The sequence below is a fragment of the Macaca nemestrina genome, assembly GCF_043159975.1.
Source record: "Macaca nemestrina isolate mMacNem1 chromosome Y unlocalized genomic scaffold, mMacNem.hap1 SUPER_Y_unloc_1, whole genome shotgun sequence".
In the NCBI taxonomy this organism is placed as follows: Eukaryota; Metazoa; Chordata; class Mammalia; order Primates; family Cercopithecidae; genus Macaca; species Macaca nemestrina.
The window spans coordinates 48252-71001 of NW_027257582.1; the positions used below are offsets into that span (position 1 = coordinate 48252).

At 38.4% G+C, this 22750-nt stretch overlaps 1 protein-coding gene across 1 annotated transcript; it reads left to right on the forward strand.

Moving 5' to 3' along the window:
* The first annotated feature begins 19110 nt into the window (after positions 1-19110).
* On the forward strand, positions 19111-21268 carry LOC139361195 (testis-specific chromodomain protein Y 2-like). Its single transcript, XM_071089709.1, has one exon. The coding sequence runs from the start codon at positions 19440-19442 to the stop codon at positions 21063-21065; it is 1626 nt and encodes a 541-aa protein (XP_070945810.1). The 5' UTR covers positions 19111-19439; the 3' UTR covers positions 21066-21268.
* The last annotated feature ends 1482 nt before the right edge of the window (positions 21269-22750 follow it).

Consider the following 22750-nt stretch of genomic DNA (forward strand, 5'->3'; position numbering starts at 1 on the left):
GTGTCTGTGTGAGCGTTGCCTGAATGAGTTTATCACTTGGGTCAGTGGGCTGGGGAAGGCAGAAGGACCCTTAATCTGGTGGGCACAATCTGTTAACTTCCAGGGAACGTAAAACAGGAAGAAAAACATGAATAGGTGAGATTGGTTTAGCCTCGCAGCCTACCTCTTTGCAGTGTGCTAGATGCTCTCTGCTGTCACATTTTAAACTCCAAGTTGTTCGATTATGGGACTCAGACTGGCTCTTGTTGCTCCTAAGCTTCCCAACAGCCTGTTACGTTACATTGCAATGGTGTAAGTTAGTACTTAATACACTCTGCTAAAGTACTGTCCCAGTGAGTCAACCCTGAGTAATACAAATTTTGGTACCAGAAGTGGTTCTAGAAAAACAGAATATTAAAAAGAAAGTTCTTTCATTTGTTTTGGAGTTTCTGTGGTTGGCTATTAAATATAATTTGATGCATTAATGCTAGGGACTCTACTTCTAATAACATGGAGAACACTGATAATCTTTGGTGGACACCGTGTGTAGAGTTACGCAAAGTAAATGCATTTGACACTCCTGATTCATCGATTTGTGAGAGGCAAGGAGTTCATTACCCTCTGCATAATACCTTTGACCATAGGTGGAGAACCAAGGATCACAATGAACCCGCTGGGTAGCTCTTAAGTTCTGTGGGCAAAATGAGAGGTAATGATGAATTCAGAATTTCTGTCTCCCAGCATCAGAAGCAGATACTGAGCCCCAACTCTGCTAATTTTGCCCTGAGTGTTAGTCTTACCACCTGTAGAGAAAGAGCCAAAATTCCAGTCTCTCATCATGTAAGTTACTGACCTTCAATGAAAGATGCATGCACATCGTCAAAAGGTATCTACAGTTATAGTGAGGCTATTGGTTGAATAGAATGGGACCCTGCAACTCGGAATGAGGATGTGTGGGAGGACCCTGAGGAAGCTGGAGATACTCAGTTTGTAAACCCTGATGAAGCTTTTTGCCAAGAAGAACCGCATTCTCATCTCCAGAAGGGGCAACATTGTCTTTCTGGTCCATGCTGCCATCAGTCTTTCCAACTGAGTCTGAGGAGATAAAACCTGCATTGACTGAGGGCAACAGATATGGCCTTCCCTTAGGCAGTTGCCAAGTTACATAATGTGATTTTTCTCAGAAGCCATCCTGGACACCTCTCTTTGTTTCTAGACCGGGCTGGAATGCTGTGGCGGGCTTCTACAGGTTAGCTACGGAGTGTGACCCATGAGGCAGTGTGCTACACAGTCACACCACACACACACACACACAAATGTTCGATTTACCTCATTTATATGAACATCAATCTGGAGAACAGGCATGGAAATGGATATTATGTGTATGGGATTATGGTGGAAGGAACATAGAGTTGTATCAGCTGAATTTACTGATCCTAATCAATACGAACTATTGACTTTGTGCTTAATGAGACAGCTTGGTGAGAAAAAATAAATAAATAAATAAATAAATAAATAAATAAATAAATAAAAACTTCTAATAGTTGATTTGATTTGCTAGTTAGCTGAAATATGGATTAAAAGATGGCCCTCTGTGAGTGAGCTGGAAATGCCTGGCCTACATTGGTTTAATGGAGAGAAGGAGATCCAAAACTTAGGGAGATTTGGATGGTAAAGCAGACTCATCCTTTAGACTTACACATCCAATCTGGTAGGGTCCAGAGCACATACCATTGACCAGTCACTTGTGAAACAGATTTGGGAGGTTAGGAGTTGCATTTTTGAATAGCCCGGTACTTCGTCTTCTCTGGAAACCACAGTAGCTCAACTGAAAACTTTAAATATGATGACAAAAATAGGATCCTGATGTGACAGGGGCCAAGTGGCAGCACTCAACCATCCAAGGCAATGTGGACAGAGCTAAGGGATAGTGACAGTCAGAATAATGTGGCTCCTGTATAGCTCTGTCATTGGTTAATTAATCATGGTGTTCATGGAAGTGAAATTGATGGAAAGCCTACTGCATTCCTACTTAGGTTACGCATACAGTAATCTCCAGGACCAAAGGACAAAAGACTCTTCTCAGTGATGGAAACACAGAAGTGCAGTCCCTCCATCAATTTCCAGACTCTAGCCAGTTTAAAGAACCAGAACCCATTGAATGAAGGGGAGGCTGAATTCCCTTGACCAGGACACCCATTACCTAATTGACGATTTATGCAATGAATCTTTACACCATCTTTCCCCAAGGAGACCTCTAGGCTTTTCCCAAGGTAACTGTGCATTAAGGAAAAGAAAATAATCAGGCTTTTCAGCAGCTACTGGACACTAGCTCTGTGCTGATGTGGGTTCCAGGGGACCCCAAATGTTATCGTGGTCCTACAGTCAAAGTAGGAGCTCAGGGAGGTCAGGTAATTAATAGAGCTTTAGCTTATTAGATCAGATTTACAGAGTGTCCAGTGAGTCCCTGCATTCATCCTTTGGTCATTTTCCCAGGGCTAAAATGATAACTGGCATAGATATACTTAGCAGCTGGCAGAATCCCACATTTCCTTGACTTTCAGGACAAAGGCTGTGACAATAGGTAAGGTCAAATGAAGGCCACTAGAGCTGCCCCTATCTAGAGAAATAGTAAATAAGAAACATTATCAAAACCCTGAGAAGATTGCAAAGATTGATGCCACCATCAAAAATTTCAAAGATGCCGGGGTGGTAATTACCAGCACATCCTCATTCAACTCTCCGATTTAGCCTGTGCAGAAGACAGGTGCATCTTGGAGATTGACATTGGAGCATCATAACTTAATGAAGTTGTGAATCCACTTGCAGCTGATGTAATAGATGTGGTTTATTGTTTGAGCAAGTTAATATGTCTTATGGTACGTGGTTTGGAGCCATTCACTTGACCAGTACCCTTTTCTTAATTCTTGTCTAAAAGAATCACCAGAGGCAATTTGCCTCCAGCTGACAAGGCCAGCAACATGTATTTATTATCCTTCCCTGGGGGTATACTATCTCTCTGGCTTCCCATCATAATCTTATTTGGAGAGACTTTGATTGTTTTTCACTTCTGTAAGATAGCACATTGGTCCATCACATTGATGAAATTGGGCTGATTTGACGACTGAGCAAGAAGTAGCAAGCACACTTGAATTATTGGTGAGACATTTATGTAGCAGAGGATGGGAAATAAAGCCGACTAAAATTCAGAGACCTTCTCCCTCTGCAATGTTCCTAGAGGTCCAGTCTTTTGAAGCCTGTCAAAATATCTTTTCCAGGGTAAAGAAAAAGTTGTTGTATGAGGCCTCTCTTCTAACCAAGAAAGAGGCACAATGCCAACTAGGCCTATTCGGATTTTTAAGACAGCACATTTTTTATTTGAAAATGTCTCCCTGGCCCACTTATTGAGTGACCCAAAGGGCTGCCAGCTTTCAGGGGCATCCAGAACAGGAAGAGGTGACAACTACTGCTGGCTCTGGTGCAAACCCCTCTACCACTTGGGCCACAGGAACCAGCAAATTCAATGGTGCTTGAGGTTTCAGTGGCAGATAGGAATGCTGTTTGGAGCCCACAGCTAAAGAACTGTGGCTGTGGTGTCTGGTGTCCTGCTTATTAAATCTTCTGGTCTTATCATATTTCACATTATCCTATAGAAGCTGGATTAACAGAATGGTGAAATGGCTTTTTGAAGTTATAATTACAATGATAACTATGTGACTATGCTTTGCAGTGCTCCCACAGGTGAAACACAGCATATCCCTCTACAATTTTTAAGCAAGGCCCTGCCATCTTTTGCAGATAACTCCTATTCTTTGGAGACACAGCTCGTGGCCCACACAGCTCTTGGGCTTAGCTAGAAATTGAACATTTGACTATTCGTCATCATGTCACCATGTGAAGTACACTGCCTGTTGTGAACTTGGTGCTTTCTGACACATCGAGTCATAAAGTAGGTTGTGCAGGGCAGCATTTCATCCTCAAACGGATGTGGTATACACATGAACAGGCTTGAGCAGGTCCTAAGGCACAGCTACGTTGCATGAGAAAGTGACTCCAATGCCCACAATCTCTACTCCAGCCATTCAACCTTCTCTCCATCAGCCTGTACCGATGACCTCATGGGAAGATAGCTATGATCAGTTGACAGAGGAAGAGAAGACAGGGTCCCGGTTCACAGACGTTTCTCAATGATATGCAGTCCCTACCTGAAATTGGACAGCTGAAGCACTAGAGCCCCTTTCTAGGACACCTAAAGGACAGCGGTGAGGAGAAATCTTCCCAGTGGGCAGAACTTTGAGTAGTGAAGCTGCTTGTGAACTCTACATTGGAAGAGAAATGGCTAGATTTCTGACTATATACTGAGTCTTGGTCCAAAGCCAATGGTTGCACTGGATGTTAGGCACTTGGGAAATGCATGATTAGAATATTGGTGACAAAGAAAGTTTGGAAAGAGGTATGTGGATAGACCTTCATGAGTAGTCAAAAGCTGTCAAAATATGTGTATTCCATATGAGTGCTTACCAACAAGTCACCTCAGTGGATAAAGAGTTTAATAATCAAGTGCATAGAAACACTGGTTTCAAGGACACCACTCTGCCTCTTTCCTCAGCCATCCCTCTCTTTGCCCGATGGGTCCATGAACAAAATGGCCATGGTGGCAGAAACTGAGTTTGCACATGTGCTCAGCCACACCGACTTCCACTCACAAAGCCTGACATGGCTATGGCCACTGCTGAGTGCCCAGTTTGCCAACAGTAGAGACCAAAACTGAGCCCTCACTATGGTTCAGTTGCTCAGGGTGATCAGCCAGCTACCTGGTGACAGATTAATTATATGGGACCTCTTTCACCAAGGAAAGGGCAGAGGCTTGTCCTCACTGGAATAGACATACACTGTGGATATGGGTTTCCCCATTCTGCGTGCAATGCTTCTGCCAAGACTCCCATTCATGGCCTCACAAAATGCCTTTTTCAACATTATGGTATTGAGCACAACGTTGCGTCTGACCAGTGCACTCACTTTATTGCAAATGAAGTGTGGCAGTGGTCTGCCACTCATTAAATCTAGTGGTCTGACCTTGCTTCTCATTTTCCTGAAGTAGCTAAATTAATAGAATGGTGATGTTATAATTGCAATGCCAACTAGGTGACAATACTTTGCAGGGCTCTGGCAGAAGTCTCCAGAAGACCATGTATTCTCTGAATCAATATCCAATATATGGTATTGTTTCTTCCATAGCCAAAATCCATGGGTCCAGGGATCAACTGATGGAAGTAGAAATTTCACCACTCATTATCACTCCTGGTGTTCCACTAGCAACATTTTTGTTTCTTTTCTTTTTTTTTAATGACATTATGCTCTGCTGGCTTAGAGGACTTAGTTCCCTGAGGACAATTGGTGCCACCAGAAGAAACAATAATGATTTTGTTAAACCTGAAGTTTAGATTGCCTTCTGGACACCTTGCCTACTCCTACCTTTACGTCAACATTCTAAGAAGGTAGTTACAGTGTTGACTGGGGTGATTGACCTGAACTATAAAGATGAATTCAGCCTACTACTCCACAATGGAGGGAAGAAAGAGTATGCATAAAATACAGAAGATGCGTTAGGATGTGTCTTAGCACTACCATGACATGTGTTTAAGGTCAATGGGAAACTACAACAGCCCATTCCTGACAGGACTATGGTTGGATCAGAACCTTCAGGTATTAAGCTTTGGATCACTCACCAGGATAACAGAAAAAATAACAACCACCACAACACAACAATAAAAACCACATCTTTCAGAGGTGCTTCCTAAAGGCAAAGGGAACGAATAATGTATAGTAGAAGAAGTTAGTCATCCATACCTGCCATAGACACTTGACCAGTTGCAGAAATTAGGATGTTAATTGTCTTAAGTATATCCTCCTTCTTTTGTTTAAAAAAAAAAAAAGGTTGTGCACGTATACGCATGTACTAAGAAAGTGTCTCTTTTTATTTTCTTTTATCATGTTACACAAAATTCATTGAATTCTTAATAACATTTGAATATTGTAAACTTTATGAAATAGTGTTTGCATTGGGGATTGTTGCACTCCTGGTTGTAAGAGGATGATTGTATTATGTGTTGTATAATTATGAAATCATTTTTGTCTGTATTTGAAGATGATGTACTATAGCAGGAGATGTGTATTGATTCAAGTTGAAAAGGGGTGGACTTCTGACGGTTAATACTGAGTGTCTTATTCATTGGATTGAACGATACAGAGTATTAATGCCAGATATGTTTCTTGAGTGTTTCCCCCAAAAAGATTAATATTTGAGTCAATGGGAAGATCTATATTAATCTGGTGGGCACAATCTAATAAGTTTCTAGCAAATATCAAGCACACAGAAATACATCAAAAAGCAAGATGGGCCTAGCTTCCGAAACATATATCTGTCTCTTATGCTGGATACTTCTTGCTTTCTTGTTCTTGGACCCCAGACTAAAAGTTCTTGAGTTTTGGGACTCAGACTTGCACTCGTTGTTCCTCAGTTTGCAGGCAGCCTATTGCGATCCTGTATGTAAGTAATTATAACCTCCCCTATGTACATATATGTGTATATTTATATATATGTCTATATACATGTAGATGTGTATGTATATAAATATATAAAGGGATGGCAAATTAAACAGTTTGTAAGTATTCTCAAAAAGCATTACTTGAATAAATACTAAAACTGTAAACCTTTTTAAATAAGTCAGCTTTTTTTGATGTTGATATCGTAAACAAACTTCATACAAAATTCCATATATATGGAACATGTATATTTTAATATACATATTTTATATACATATATATTTTTTCACACTCTCTGCATTGTTCCAATAATGTGTCTAAACAGCAGAGCTCTCCCTTAGTATATTAAGCAAAAAAAAATATTGTCTTCATTTTAGGTGTTGAACGACATTTGATTAATCTTGGAAAAAAGCAAGCCCTATACAGGTAAGGGTTCTGGCTTGTGGAAAAGGCTCTAGCATCAAGCACAGAGCCTACAGGTCAGGGGCTAAATGGCAACTAAAGAAGCAGTGTAAATGTGGATAACTACCATGTTGCTGCTATTTGCGAATGTTATGAAACACATTTTTGATTCAAATGGAAATGATTTTACATTGCAGAAATTCACCTCCTTTTGGATTCATATTAACATTTTCAGATATTTTTCCTATTACATCAAGTTCCTCATTCATTGATGTTTTTTTCTCTTGTCATCTAATATGTACTTCTGTGAATGCATTTTTTTATTATGTTAGAACAAAGCAGAGCACACATAATTCTGATAAAAAATGCCCACTATGCAAACTTCTATCGAATCATTTTTTAAAAAGTAGAAGATATTTGTGCATTAGTTCTACTAAATAACTTTAGCAAAATTGAAAATCCTCTCATCCAGCCTATAACATTAAAAACTCAGTTTTCATTTGAATCACTTATTATAATATCCTAGGATCATTGTTGTCATAAGACTTTCTGAATGCATAATGTGTACCTATAATATGGTGAGCCAGTGCACATGTAGGCATGTCTATTATTTATGCCTTTCCAAATGTAGTCAACATTAGCTCTTTCTGAAATGCCACTGATTGAGTTTTCTCCCTTGGTATTTCCAAAACAGAGGCTGACTAGGGTTTTATTTTTTGCCATTAATGTTTTACAAAAATATTTAAAAAGCAATGTTAAGGAAAAGCAGAGAAGCAGAAAACATATCGTTTTGTTTCTAATCATTGATTAACTGAACTGATCTTATTTTACTAATGCTTGCCCTAAGTTGAATCAATTGAACCTACATATGTTTTTTCAAATCTTTCTGTGTTATGGAAATCAAAGTTGGAGTTAAGAAATCTTTAAAATACAATATCAAAGAGTTCTAAGTGTGTGCTTTTTAAAATAATCTTCTCAAGAGATGGTTCAACACTGTTAATTTCTCAACGGGGCCTGAGACTCAATATTTTAGGATATTTAGCAGCACTTCTAACCTGTCAGGAATAGATGCTATTACCAAACTTACCAATTGCACTTGCAATCATGAACCAGGCTTAGAGTGAAATCTAAAGCAAAATCTACAGGCCTATAAAAACCCTAGACAATCACATGAGCCCTATTAGCGCATCCTCTATAATTTGTCCCTTTCTACAATCTCCTGCAGCCAGATTTACCTGACTTTTCAAAAAAATTTTAAACAGGCTTCCACCAGCAATCATCATACTTGATCTTGCTGTATGCTTAATTATTTTCTCAGTATTTTGCTTAGATATTTATTTGAAGGTCACTTTGTAAGCCACTTACTGTATGTTTATTTTACATAAATCCAAATTGTACTTTATGACAGATAATCTTACCTCATATATTTTATATGAAATTGATAATTGCAATTAACAAAAAACAGTCAAAACTATATAACATAAGCACTAAAACAAACACCTGACATCTAGGATTCCAAATTGGAAGTGTCACATTCAATTTAAATATTTCAAACAAGAGGCAAAACATGAACCTCATAAACAACAATAAACTCTGAAATTAGAAAACACTGAGTGCTTCATAGATAAAAGTAAAAGCAAACCGGAAGGTCTGGAAGTTTCAAACCATTCTAAAAAATACATTAAACCGCCAAACACAGTCTGGACCCTGAAAATCAATAGTTTATAACAAGTAAGTAAGCATTTAATCAAGAAAGACAACTATAAAAAGGTAAAGTTTTTTTTTTTTTTTTTTCTTTGTGCATTGCCATATCACCTCCTACTCACAGATGAAGCCTTCAGAATTGAAATCCACATTGTTAAAGTGAGGATCTGAGTTCTGCTTCTGGAAAAAGTAAAGGAGTCCTTATGTACTAAATTATTTTTTTATCCAGTCTTTGTAGAGGAAATATGGAAATTTGATAAAATAAACATTTATTTCTCTTTTGCCTAACTCAGAAGTCACTCTTAGACGGAAATGCCAGCAACTGTTCACAAACGTTTAGGTTGCTGAGCTGTGAACAAAAATTACACAATTTTATACAATAGGCAAACTATATACAAGAGCAAAATTTGGAGAGATTTGCATTTGCAGAAATCTGAATATTCAAAAGCAGTTTAATATACTGAGACACTTAGAAAGTCATGCACATGCTTACGACAGAAACATTCTTTAAAAAATGTAAAACAACATGCGTTAACCCTCAAGTTTATTTATAGCTTCAAGGTGAGAAGAAAGTGAAGGTTAAGACAGAATTATAAACAATGCCCTTGAGAGTTAAAGGAGAGTGTTACTACATAATCAGTTTTTAAAAGTGATAGTTTTTATATTGCTCTTATTCAAAGTGCGAACACAATGCAAGCTAACCTTTCATAATTAAGAAAACACGTTTCATTTCTAAAATAAAGGTAAGCATTCAGAGTTAACATATTATGACATTTCAAATATAGAGTTAGCATTCAGTGTTAGCACATTATGACAGTGTAATTTAGTTTCCTGAAAAGCAAAAACACAAAAACAAGAGGAAATTGTGACCAATGGAAAGTAAATGCAGGAACTAAAAGTGTCCCAAATTTTGTAGACAAAGAACTGTAAAAGACAGTTTTAAGTATGGCTAAAGAGAAATGACTGGCAAATGATGAATGAACAAAATGAGAGCATCAGTGAGACAAATTATAAAAGAACACATTAGAAAATTGAGATAAAGATTGAAATAAATTCTACAACAAAGAAGTTTAACAGCAGATTTGAGTAGGCAAATATTCAGTCCATCTGAAGGAATAAAACTGAAATAACCCAGTCTGAGGAGCAAAATAAAAATAGAAATTATGTGGGCGGACGGGGGAGGGGGGAACTAAAGAGTAAAGAGAATACCATGAAGTAAACCAGTACTTGCAATATGGGCATCTTATCAATGAAGAAAAATAGAAGCCAAAAATAATTTAAGACAAAAATGGCTGAACATTTCCTGAACTTAAAAATCTGAATCTAAAAGTTGAAAAAGAAGAAAAATTTTAAACACAATATCACCAGTGATGGCCAGATCAGAAAATATTATAGTCAATCAAGAGCCAATACAAAGGACATTGTAAACACAGAAAAGGAACAGTTACTTGCTATGTACAAGAAAGTCTTGATTAACATTAACCACAGAAGTCAGAATGTGTTGAGATATTCCAAGTTGTAATAGAAAAAAATGTTATCAAATCTGATATATAACTGGAAAAATGATACTCAAGCAAAAAATATCTAGATAAAGAAGAGCTAAAGGAAACTTTGACTAATGCTTCTCTAAAAGAAAAACGCTCTTACTATTACAACCCTGGCAAACATAACTATTAGTGAACACTCTGTGTGAACATATATAATAAGAGACAATAATACAAATTGAGAAGGATGGAAAACTACAAGAGCTGCATATTTTTATATTGTTGACCGTAAACATTAGATTATTCACACAAGTTAGTAATGTTCATAACAGGCCAATTTAAGCTTACAATAATAATTGAAGACCCAAATATACCTCATTGTGATATAAAAAAATTCAAAGGTTTTTTTAAAAATTACCAAATTGTTTAAATGAGCAAAAAAGAAATTAAGGATTAATTAAGAGCAAGAACATATGGAAAAGAAGTCAATGCCAGAATATGTAATATTTTACTTGTAAGAACTTTAAATGTGAGTTCTGGCTTAAAAAGGCACACACTGGTGCAAGTGTGCCCTTCAACGAAGCAGTCACTTCTGTGACTTCTTTACAAGGCATGCTTTAGGTGCAAAGACAAATACACCAAAAAAAAAAAAAAAAAAAAAAAAAAGATAATAAATTCTGGGAAAGTGCTGCAATGTACTACGGAACACTGTATACCATCTCTTCAACTACACAATAGGTGCTGTGGCAGGATTAGTATGATGCAATCACTATAGAATTCCAGAATCCATCTGAATGTTTATAGCTTCTAAAAAGTGATTTGTAGGGTAAACAAAAACTCAATTTTATCAATTTCATAGCACAAATCAACAGCAGCTACTTATTCTTTCTTAGCCAACACTGTGGGATGCTGCCTTGCAAATATTTCTGGAGCAGCTTACAAGAGCCATGATAAACAAAAAGCACCCGGTCCTCCAAATCTCAGGAGGACTTGTTCACCGACGGCTGCTTCTGCTTTATGGAGGTCCCAACAGAGGTGAACAGTCATTGCTTTATTCCCCAAACATTTTGCAGGCTCTTTGTCCTTCTGTGCAAAAGCTTTCAGAAGATTTAAAAAGCCAGAACATTATTTCCTTATTGTTCTTCATCTTCTCCTAAGGGGTTAGACATTTGTGGACAAAAACATTGAAAACTGAACACACACACACGTATATAACACACATATGTACATATATATAGTTATTAACATATACATATATATGTGGAATGAGCTGTGGTTTTAACGATATGTGCCCCAAATCAATGTGGCTCAAATAAGACCCAAGAAGAAGTTCAGTAAGGCTGATTTACAGCACAGAAAGAGCCTATATAATGAATAAACAAAGCCCTACCAATCCATAGTAGAAGAAAATCTTGTTTTCAAATTACAGCATTTTAAATTTTAAATGCCCATTTCCACACCAGCAAAATCACAAATCATAGAGTGAAATAGAGAAGTAGGACTGATTTTAAGAATAAAAAAAAATTATGATCTAAAACTTTTTTTAGACAGCCCAAATGGGAGTCTTACTAAAACATAATATTTAAAATTTAGCTTTATAGTAAGCTAATAGCATAAACAAAAGAAACACAAAAAATATGACCAAAAATTATAAAAAAGAGTAAAATTATTTTAAAACCTAAAAAGGTCTAGAGATAAGAAATAATACATATATTTTATATAGATGTTATATATATGAAAATAAAATACTACAGATATTTAAAGCAGGCTTGAGCTGCGTAAGGGACAAAATATCAGCAAACCAAAGAAAAGGTAGTTGACATTATTAAGTTAGGAAATGATAGAACAACAAATGAAGTAACAAGAACACAGCCTAAAATGCTGTGGGACACTGTGGCACAGCCATATTACGTATACTGGAAGTTCAAAGGAAGAGACGAAGAATTAGGAAGAGTATTTAGAAGCAATAGTGTCAAGAAATCTCAAGCTCAAGAAACTCCAAGTAAGAGAAACTCAAATAAAAACAACTCGAACTATATGATAACAAAACTTTTAAAAGAAAGACAGATAAAATCCTAAAAGCAGCAAGAGAAGTAGGTAGTAATGGTCAAATAACCCTCAAAAATAATGAGCAGATTTCTTATCTGAAAACTCAGAGGAGAGAAAGCAATAGACTAACATATTCCAAATGATGTAAGAAAAAACTTTTGAACAGAAATCTTATGTTCAAAAAATTGTCCACCATGAGTGAGGGATAAATTACGACAGTTCCAGATAAAAGTTGGGACATTTTATTAGTAGACTACCTTTTAAAAAATACTCTATGGGGTACTTCACGGTAAAATGAACAAACACTAAAGAGCAGTATGAATGAATGCATATTAAGATACAGATAAATACATGAATAATTATAGAATATAAAAATTAACAACGTAAACCTCCACAGTTTGTTTCTCATGTAATTTAAAATGTTAATATATTTAATAGAAATATTATCACTAACTTGTGTTTTTGACAAACAATTCATGAAGGTATGATTTTGAGAACTCATTAAGTGAAATACTGGAGTGAAGTCACACAGGGGCAAGGGATTTATATGTTATTGAAAGTAAGTTACTGTAACTTTAAAAGTGGAATAACTTTAGAATATTCAATGCAATCATAATAGCAATCACAATTAAAAAAAGAAAAGAAAAGAAAAGAAAAGAAAAGAAAAAGAGTAACAGGCAGGTATAAAGCTTTCTGTACTAAACCAGAGAGTAAGAGCTGTGAATTTAGCTACTCTCAACTGAGGCCACGGAGTCAGGTGTCACGGCACCATGAGAAAAAGCCCACGCTGTCTCACCAGGGAGTAAGTGTGGAGAACCTAAGGCACCTAGCAGAGCTGGTATTTCACACAATTTTTGCTACAGCAGTGGCAACGAAATAGAAGAGGCTCATCCACACACAGAACCTGGTGAAGCACTGGAGGCAGAAAGAAGTGGCTATGTGGAGATGCAACTGAAAAAATGTTGGCACAGCAACTGCTGTAATCCTGTGTCTTTCTTCATGGCTTCTCAGGAGTTTGAGGTTGGAACAATTGTTGACAAAAGACAAGAGAAAAATTGGAAGACAGAGGCCAAGCACAGTGGCTCATGCCTGTAATCCCAGCACTTTGAAAGGCTGTGGAGGGTGGATCACGAGTTCAGGAGAGCGAGACCATGCTGGCTAATACAGTGAAAACCCATTTCAACTAAAAATACATACAATTAGCTGGGTGTGGTGGCAGACCCCTGTAATCTCAGCTACTCAGGAAGCTGAGGCAGGAGGATCACATGAATCTGGGAGGCAGAGGTTGCAGTGAGCCAAGATCGCACAGCTGTGCCACTGTACTCCTGCCAGGTGATAGAGCAACACTCTGTCTAATAAAAAAACAAACACACATAAGTATTTGGTGTTGCAAAGGTTAGGAGAAACAGGATGACACTTGGGAACCAGAGCAGCACTGGTGGAAAATGTATATATGACTTTACCAAACGACAGACTGAAAAACTGAAAGGGAAAAAAAAAAAAAAAAAAATCATGGACCAGAACAAGTAGAACTTTTTCAAACAATGCCAGAAGAGGAACTTCTAGATCTACCAACCCCAACTTTTTTAAGAATGCTCCCAAAATGCTAGTTACTGGCAAACACCACAAATTCAAAAGCAGCCAGTTGTGTGCTGTCAGCCAGAAAGTTGGCACAAATCCAGCGTCCCTCTCTCTGACCCAAAGCATATGAAGCTCGTAAATCCAGCTATCAAGAAAGATGCTTACCCATCACAGCCCCTTTAATAACAAGAACACAGTGAGTGTCATTCAGGAACTCAAGAAAATGGACCTTATTGCAGCAGATCAGCAAGATACTGTGGTCTTCAAGGACACAGAAGGGAAATTTGTTAGCATTTTATCAGACCGCAGGGCAGGACAGTGCAGAATAGAGAACAAAACCCAGGTTTACCCACTATTTTCTCAGATGTCTGGCTCAGTTACTGCTTCCATGGCTGTAGAATCAGGTATCCAAAAAGGTAAAGTGGAATTAATGGGCCCATTAGCAGTCAATGGAACAGCACACATAAATACATTAGTTCCAAAAGTGAAAGGTGAGCAAAGAAATGTTACTGATGATGGCAGAGACCAGCTGTTTATCAAGAAGATATGCTTTACCATAAGGCTAACTGAAAGTGCCAGCACATACAGAGACATTGTAGGGAAGAAAGAGGATGGATTCACCCAGATATTGCTATCAACTGTTTGACAGAAAAACAGTGCTCAGAATACAGAAGTACTTAAAGAAATGTTTAATGCTCTGATTAAGGCTACTGCAGATGACAGCAATGTCGTGATGTTCAGTGCTGCAGTTGGAAGTGTCTTTTACCATGGTCTTGATTTTGAGTACTTTGTGAAGCATTTAAAGAATGGCAGATACAGAACAAGCATTGAAGTGGTGGACACCAGCAAGAACTTTGTGAATACTTTCAATCAATTTAAAAAGCCTATTGTTGTATGAGTCTGCGGCCCATCTTTTGGAATAGGTGCATCCACACTGCCCCTTTGTGCCTTCCTGTGAACTAATGAAAAGGCTTCCTTTCAAACCCCTTATATGATGTTTGGACAGGAGGCAGATGGCTACTCTACTGTTACACTTCCCAAACGGATGGGTGAAGCCTCTGTCAATGAAATGTTAATTACTGGGCAAAAGCTGACAGGACAGGGGACATGTGTCACAGGCCTGGTCTTTCAGGTCTCTTTGCAAGTTTCACCCCATAGGTTACGATATAACTGAAGGAGTCTGTCTCATGTAATTGCGTTGTGTTGGAGAAATGAAAGGCCCTTGTATGCTGTAATATTAAGATGAAGTTGGAACAGGACAAAGAGATAGAGTGTGAATTGCTGAAGTAAATATGGGGCTAAGCCAAAGAGACTGAATCCATGTTAAAGGACATGCAAAATACAATTGATGAGGTTTAATTGTCAGTCTGTCTGTTCAGGACACAAGAACTGAGCTGATCCAAATGCATCATAAGTTGCAAGATGCCCTAATCCATCTCCATAGCCCTAAACAATTTCACTTATAACTAAGGCCTGAAAGGAGAACTGAAAATGTACGAACTATGTATTTATATTATCAAGGAATTTTTAAGCACTGCAACTTTAAAGTAAGTAATAAAACAGCTTCTTTGCCTTATGTGATTATTTTATGCACACACGAGCCCAAATATAAAAGCAGACCAGTGAGTACTAGACTGTTTTTGCAAGATCTAAGTTGTATTGATGTCTTCTACTATATATAAGACCAGATTTGTTTTGTATTAGATTTGGATGACACAGATTTTTGTAATAATGTTTATTTTTCTTATTTTTATATCCTAGAATGCAAAGTCTGCTGGGGTATGAGGCAGGCTCTGCTCCCCTTCCCACCAAGAAAAAGACACAGAATTATCAGAATTGGTGCCTCTGACATTATAGTGGCACACGTATCTCAGAGAAACAAAATACTAAACTTAAAAACTTATCTTTTAGGATAAATATTTCAGACACAAAATTCACTGATGATCATTCTCCTAAACTAAACATAGGGTTCAAATTTATGCTGAGATATCACTTGATTATCTTCTCTTTTGTAAATGACTAGTTCTCACTCAGTTAACAAAAATAAAAATCTTTATCTCAGTAAAGTAAAACTTGTAGCATCATGTTAGTGAATTATGGAATCATTCTTGTCGAAATTTCCACGTTTTAATGTTTATCCTGTGCAGATGTAGATTAACTGAGAGTATGTTCTAGTTCATAAGTTAAAATTCTGGACATATCATTAAAGGCCGAAACTTCCTGCAAAATGAAGAAAAGACGCCTACACTCCGTATGACACTTGAAGTTATTGGTGTCTGTTTTTGTGTGCTCACAATTTTCTAGAACACTCTACATTTTCAGCTATCCAGAAGCTCTCTGAGTCCTTTCCTATTGGTTTCTACGCAGGCTCCATTGTATCGGCATGATTGAATAATCCAATGGCAACTTGGGATGAATGTGACCTTTGTCACAGGATATCTAGGGTATTGGTTCACCAGCCAGGAATCTCTGTGGATGATGGCAAATTTGCACAATGTCAGAGTGGGCATGGGAGCTGGGAGAGGCCAGGCAATGGGAGCAGGCACTCAGGACCTTTGTTGGAAACATGGATTCCCAGGCCTCGGAAAGCTGAGGGATGCCTGAGTCTACATCTGTGGGTGGGCAGCTGTCACTGCTCCTGAGTATGTGGGGCTCCTGCTAATTGAACTTAGGTGTGGTTTCTGCCTTTTCTCAGTTTCCAGCAGTTTCACAGAATGCATAGCTTTGGCTTCAGCTCCCTCATTGTACCTGATATGTTTGCAGCAGCCTATCTAAACGGGCTGCTGCCACCATTACTTGCAGCACCTCTCACTTTTCAGAACGATGCAGAGTGAACCCAAGGGTCCCTACTCTCAAATCATGCCTTTGTCTTTTCATTAGATTTAGAGCATGCAGCTCTCAGTCAACAGTATCATATTAAAAGACAGCACTTTCGAGATTCTGAAGATTTTAGGAGATCCATGGCAGAAAGCAGACAAACGTCAAACATATTTTACAACCTTACAGCTATTAAAAGTAAACCCCAGGACTAGGGTCTTCAAATGTTGTATTCTAAGAGTTAAAACAATGTATTCTTTTATAGGAAACCTTTATTTTAAAAGAAGAAAGTACAGATTGAACATGGCTAACATGAAAATTTCACATGTGCTTTAAAGTGAACCTTGATCCTATGACAAAAGTGGAAAACTGTACAGAAAAGCCCTTAACACAATCTATGTTTAATCTACAAAACACACAAAATTACCTTCATGAAAGTGTGAGAGAAAAAAGAATGAGGAAGCTAGAAAGGGCTTTCGGCAAAACACTTTTATACACAGGAACAGCCTGAAAACGTAGGCTGCAGACACCGATTAAAAAAAAATTGAAGAGGAGCATAGCCTAAAGATATATCCGCATCTACACTAATAAGAAAACCCAAGGTAAAACATGAAAATGCCTTTGTCATTTTTAACTAAAACATATTCACACCTACACAGATAAGGGAACAAGGCCAAAGGAATAAAAGGCTTCTGTCATTCACATAACCAGCTGTCTTCAAGAAAATACAGACTTCTCCTTTGTGAGTTTGATACACGGTAGATTCCGCTGGGCTTTAATGTAATACTTTCCTTTTCGACTTTGGACATGCTTTGGAATGTGAGGCAAGTATATATTAATTATCCCTTCAGCTACTGCTTTTCCTCGGCCCAATATTCCAGACAAAGCTTTCATTTTAGTCTATCATTTTTTTCCAGGCCAGACACTGAACCGAGCTGAGTAGTGCTTTCTTCAAGACAGCACACAGACACCTCAGAATATTTCATTCTTTCTAGTTCGCGAAAAGTCCTGACCCAGCTGTATAGTTGGAAACTCTCAAAAATCCCCTCTTTATTGGGGAGAGCTTTCTTCTTTTGCTTATTAACCATTTCTCCCTACTTGAACTTTGCATCATCAAGACTGCTTAATTATTGTGGCCAGGAGACATTACTTCAGCCTGTGATTGGTCCCAGGCCAACGTCTCAGCCCAAGCTGACACTTCAACTCCTTCTTAGTTCACGGTCAGGTGGCAAGGCTGAGCTCAGTAGCTTCTGTAAGTCATCACTTCATGTCCCGATGAATCCAAGTACAAGGTTCAGGGTCAAGCTGAATAATGCTCACTCCAAGACACCATTCCTTTACTTCTCTGCCTTTGGAAACAGTAAATCCCAGCCTCATAGTAGGTAAACCACTTGCATTCCACCACCACTGTGAAGAGTTTTTTACTTTCACTTCTAAAAGTTTTGCTTCAAACTGTTTGCATCCATTTCCTTAATTTTCTTGGTCATGCTTCACAATTAGAGATTGCTGCTTTGTGGTGCACTAATGAGACTGCAATGATTGAAGTCTGGGAATTGAGCTCTGGGATGCATCATTCTTCCGAGACCAACTGACAAACTGGCCTCACACTGTGATACACACCCATGGCAGCAGCCAACAGTATAGTAGTCACCAACACAGGCTGAAATGGGTCAGCCTAGAAACCTGAGGCACAGCAACAAGCAGCCATAATTATGCATTTTGGAAGTTCAAAGGAAGAGACAAAGAATCAAGGAGACAATTTAACAAAATAGTTGTAAAAAATGCGACAGTTTAAGACAATAAATAAGCACCCAACAGGTTCAACAAACTCCAAGTAACAGAAACTCAAAGAAAGAAACTCAAAATTACCTGATAATTACTCTCTAGAACAAATACAAAGAGAATGTTGAGGATTTTCAAGAGAAGCATGGGAAGTAGCTAGTCATGCAAAGGGGACCTTCAGAAATAACCAGTGGACTTCTTATCTGTCTTATCTGTCTTCTTAGTCCCAGCTACTTGGGAGGATGAGGCAGGAGATTGGCGGCAACCTGAGAGGCGGAGCTTGCAGTGAACCGAGATCGCACCACTGCACTCCACAGCCTGGGTGACACAGCCAGATCCTGTCTCTAAAATAAAATAAAATAAAATAATAAAAAAATAAAGAAATGTCTTATGGAGTACTTCAGGGTAGAAAGAACAGACACTCAAAAGCCGTATGAATAAGCAAATTTAAGGTAAAGATAAATACATGAAAAATTATCCAGGATGAAGTAATTAACAATGTGCACCTCCACAATTTGTTCTCAATATAACTTAAAACAATAATATATTTAATAAAAAATCTATGACTAATTTTTGTTTTTGACATGCAATGCTTAAAGGTATAATTTTGATAATTCAGTAAATGAAATAGTGCAGTTAAGTTATATGGGAGTAACGGTTTTGTATGTTACTAAATGTAAGCTAGTATAACTTTAAAATTGTTATAACATTAGAATGTTGAATATAATCGTCATAGCAACCACAATTAAACAAAGAAACACAAAAGAGTAACCGGCAGGAAGAACGCTTTCTGTACTACAAGAGAGGGTGGGGGCTGTGGATTTAACTACTCTTCCCTGAGGCTACTGAGGAAGCTATCATGCACCATGAGACAAAGCCTAAGCTGTTCCACTAGGGACTAAGGGTAGAGAGCCTAAGGCACATAGCATAGCTGCTATTTCACACAATTTTCACTACACCCATGGTGACGGAGTAGAGGAGACTCATCCGTACGCAGAACCTGGTGAAGCACAGGAGGCAGAAAGAAGTGGCTAGGTGGAGAGGCAACTGAAACCAAGTTGGCACAGCAACTGCTCCAATCCTGTGTCTTTCTTCATGGCTTCCCAGGAGTTTGAGGTTGAAACTATTGTTGACAAAAGACAAGACAAAAATGGGAATACAGTGTATTTGGTTCGGTGGAAAGGTTATGACAAACAGGATGACACTTGGGAACCAGAACATCACCTCATGAACTGTGAAAAATGTATACATGATTTTAATAGACGACAGACTGAGAAACAGAAAAAACTAGAATGGACCAGGACAAGTAGAATTTGTTCAAACAATGCCAGAAGAAGAACTTCCAGATCTACCAAAGCAGACTATACTAAGAGCTCTCCTAAAATGCTAGTGACTGGCAAACAACACGGATCCAAAAGCAGCCAGTTATTTGCTGCCAGCAAGAACGTTAGGAGAAAGGCAGCTTTACTTCTCACCGACGCAAAGGATATGGAGTTAGTAAATTCAACCCTCAAGACATTTGCACCTGACAGTCCTGTGGACAACAAGAAAGCTGTGAGCGGCTTTCAGGAACTCAAGAAACTGGACCCTATTGCAGTAGATCAGCAGGACATGGTGGACTTCAAGGTGACAGAAGGGAAACCAATCAGGGACCCTTTGTCAGGTCCCAGTGCAGAACAGGCTGGAATAGAGAACAGGACCCTGCTACAGCCACTAATGTCTCAGATGTCTGGTTCAGTTACTGCTTCTGTGGCCACAAGCTCAGCTCCCCAAAAAGCTATAGTGGTATTAATAGACCCGTTAGCAGCCACTGGAACAGCAGACACACATACATCAGTTCCAAGAGTGAAAGGTGGCAAAAGACATGTTACTGATGATGGCAGAGACCAGTCTTTTGTCAAGAAAATGTACTTCACCATAAGGCTAACAGAGAGTGCCAGCACATACAGAGACATTGTAGTGAAGAAAGAGGATGGATTCACCCAGATATTGCTATCAACCAGATCGACAGAAAAAAATGCACTGAATACAGAAGTAATTAAAGAAATGGTGAATGCTCTGAATAGGGCTGCTGCAGATGACAGCAAGCTTGTGTTACTCAGTGCAGCTGGAAGTGTGTTTTGTTGCGGTCTTGATTTTGGGTATTTTGTGAAGCATTTAAGGAATGACAGAAACAAAGCAAGCTTTGAAATGGTGAACACCATCAAGAACTTTGTGAATACCTTTATTCAGTTTAAAAAGCCTATTGTTGTATCAGTCAATGGCCCTGCCATTGGACTTGGTGCTTCCGTTCTGCCCCTTTGTGACCTAGTGTGGGCAACTGAAAAGGCGTGGTTCCAAACCCCTTATACAACATTTGGACAGAGTCCAGATGGATGTTCTACTGTTACATTTCCAAAAATCATGGGTGAAGCATCTGCCAATGAAATGTTTATTGCTGGGCGAAAACTGACAGCGCGGGAGGCATGTGCCAAAGGCCTGGTCTCTCAGGTGTTCTTGACTGGAACTTTCACCGAAGAGGTTATGATTCAAATTAGGAAGCTTTCCTTACATAATGCAGTTGTGCTAGAAGAATGTAAGGCCCTTGTTCGCTGCAATATTAAGATGGAGTTGGAAAAGGCCAATGAGAGAGAGTGTGAGGTGCTGAGGAAGATCTGGGGCTCAGCCCAAGGGGTCGAATCCATGGTAAAGTATGTTGAAAATCAAATTAATGAGTTTTAATTGTCAGTCTGTCTGCTCAGGACCCAAGAACTAAGACGAACCAAATACATCATGAGGTGCAAGATGCCCTAATCCATCTTCATAGCACGAAACAATTTCACCCAAGCTGAAGGCTTGGAAGCAGATCTGGAAATGTCCAAGCTATGTCTTTAAATTACCATGGCATTTTTTAAGCACTGTAACTTTAAAAGAATTAATAAAACATTTCCTTGAACAAATGTGATTATTTTATACACACATAAGCCCAAATATGAAAGCAGACTGGGGGGTACTAGACTGTTCTTGCAAACTCTAATTTGTATCTATGGCTACTACTATATATAAGCTCAGAATTGCATTTTATTAGATGTGGATGACAGAGAATTCTGTAATAACGTTCATTTTTCTTATTTTTATATACTAGAATGCAGAGTCTACTGGGGTATGAGGCAGCCTCAGCTTGCCTCCCACAAAGACAGACACAGAACTATCAGAGATGGTGCCCTTGACTTTACAGTGGCACAAATAATTCCAAGACACAAAATTATAAATGAAAAGGCTTATCTTTTAGAAGAAATATTTCCGAACCAAAATTCCCTGATCATCATTCTCCTAAACTGAACATATGATTAGAATACATGGTGAGAAATATTTGATTTTCTTTTCTTTTTAAATGGCTAGTTCTTAACCAGTTAACAAAAGACAACTTTATCTCTCCAAAGTAAAACTTGTTGCACCCTACTAGTGAATTTTGGATTCTTTTTGGTGGAAATAGCCACTTTCTAATACTTGTAATGTGCACATTTAGGTTTCCTTAGACTATGTTGTAGTTACACTAAAATTCTGGAAGCATGATTAAAGGCAGAAATTTCTTTCAAAATAATGAAAAGACCCCTAGACTCTGTATGACATTTAACATTATCAGTTTCTGTTTTTATGTGCACACAATTTTCTGGAACGCTCTACGTGATCAGCTACCCAGAAGCTCTCTGAATCCTGTGCTGTTGGTTTTCACAGAAGCTGCATTACATAGGCGTAATTCAATAACCCTCTGGTCACTGGTAATGAATGCCATCTTTGTTACAGGATTTCTAGGATGTCGCCTCACCAGCCAAGAATCTCTGTGGATGATGGTACATTTCCATAAAGTTTCTCTTGAGCCTGCTTGTCTAAATTTACACACCCATCTTGCAGGTTGCTCTCAGCTCAAACTATGGGCTTGAGTTTCATTTCGCTATGGATGCACCAGGCACAGAATAGAGGCAGGTGTATGAGTGAGTGATGGTTGACTCCAGTCACTGCACACAGCTACACATGTTATCTGTGATGAGGCATGCAGGTCAGGTGCTGGTACAGGTGACAGCTCCCTGCAAATATTTAGGTGAATCAACCATACCACAAGCTGAAAGAAATCAGGCACATTCCTCAGCCCCAGGCTCAACAAACAGGCCCAGTACAAACACATCCCACCATGTATCTCTCAACTTCCTGAGCCCAGTACAAACACATCTCTCAACTCAGAGAATACCATATATCTCAACTTTAGAAAAACATCACCCGGAAAGTCCCCGATAAGGACACAGCCGTTTGTGGTTTTACTGAAAGCACGGGAACCAATAGAAAACTGCTAAATGTATAACTTAAAATGTAAACCAATTGTAATGCTGTAACCAAAAGAATTCCCTCGTTCCTCTGTAACTTTACGT

Excerpts from the sequence above, each read along its gene's own strand:
- LOC139361195 (XM_071089709.1), top strand. The coding sequence starts at position 19,440 with ATGGCTTCCCAGGAGTTTGAGGTTGAAACTATTGTTGACAAAAGACAA.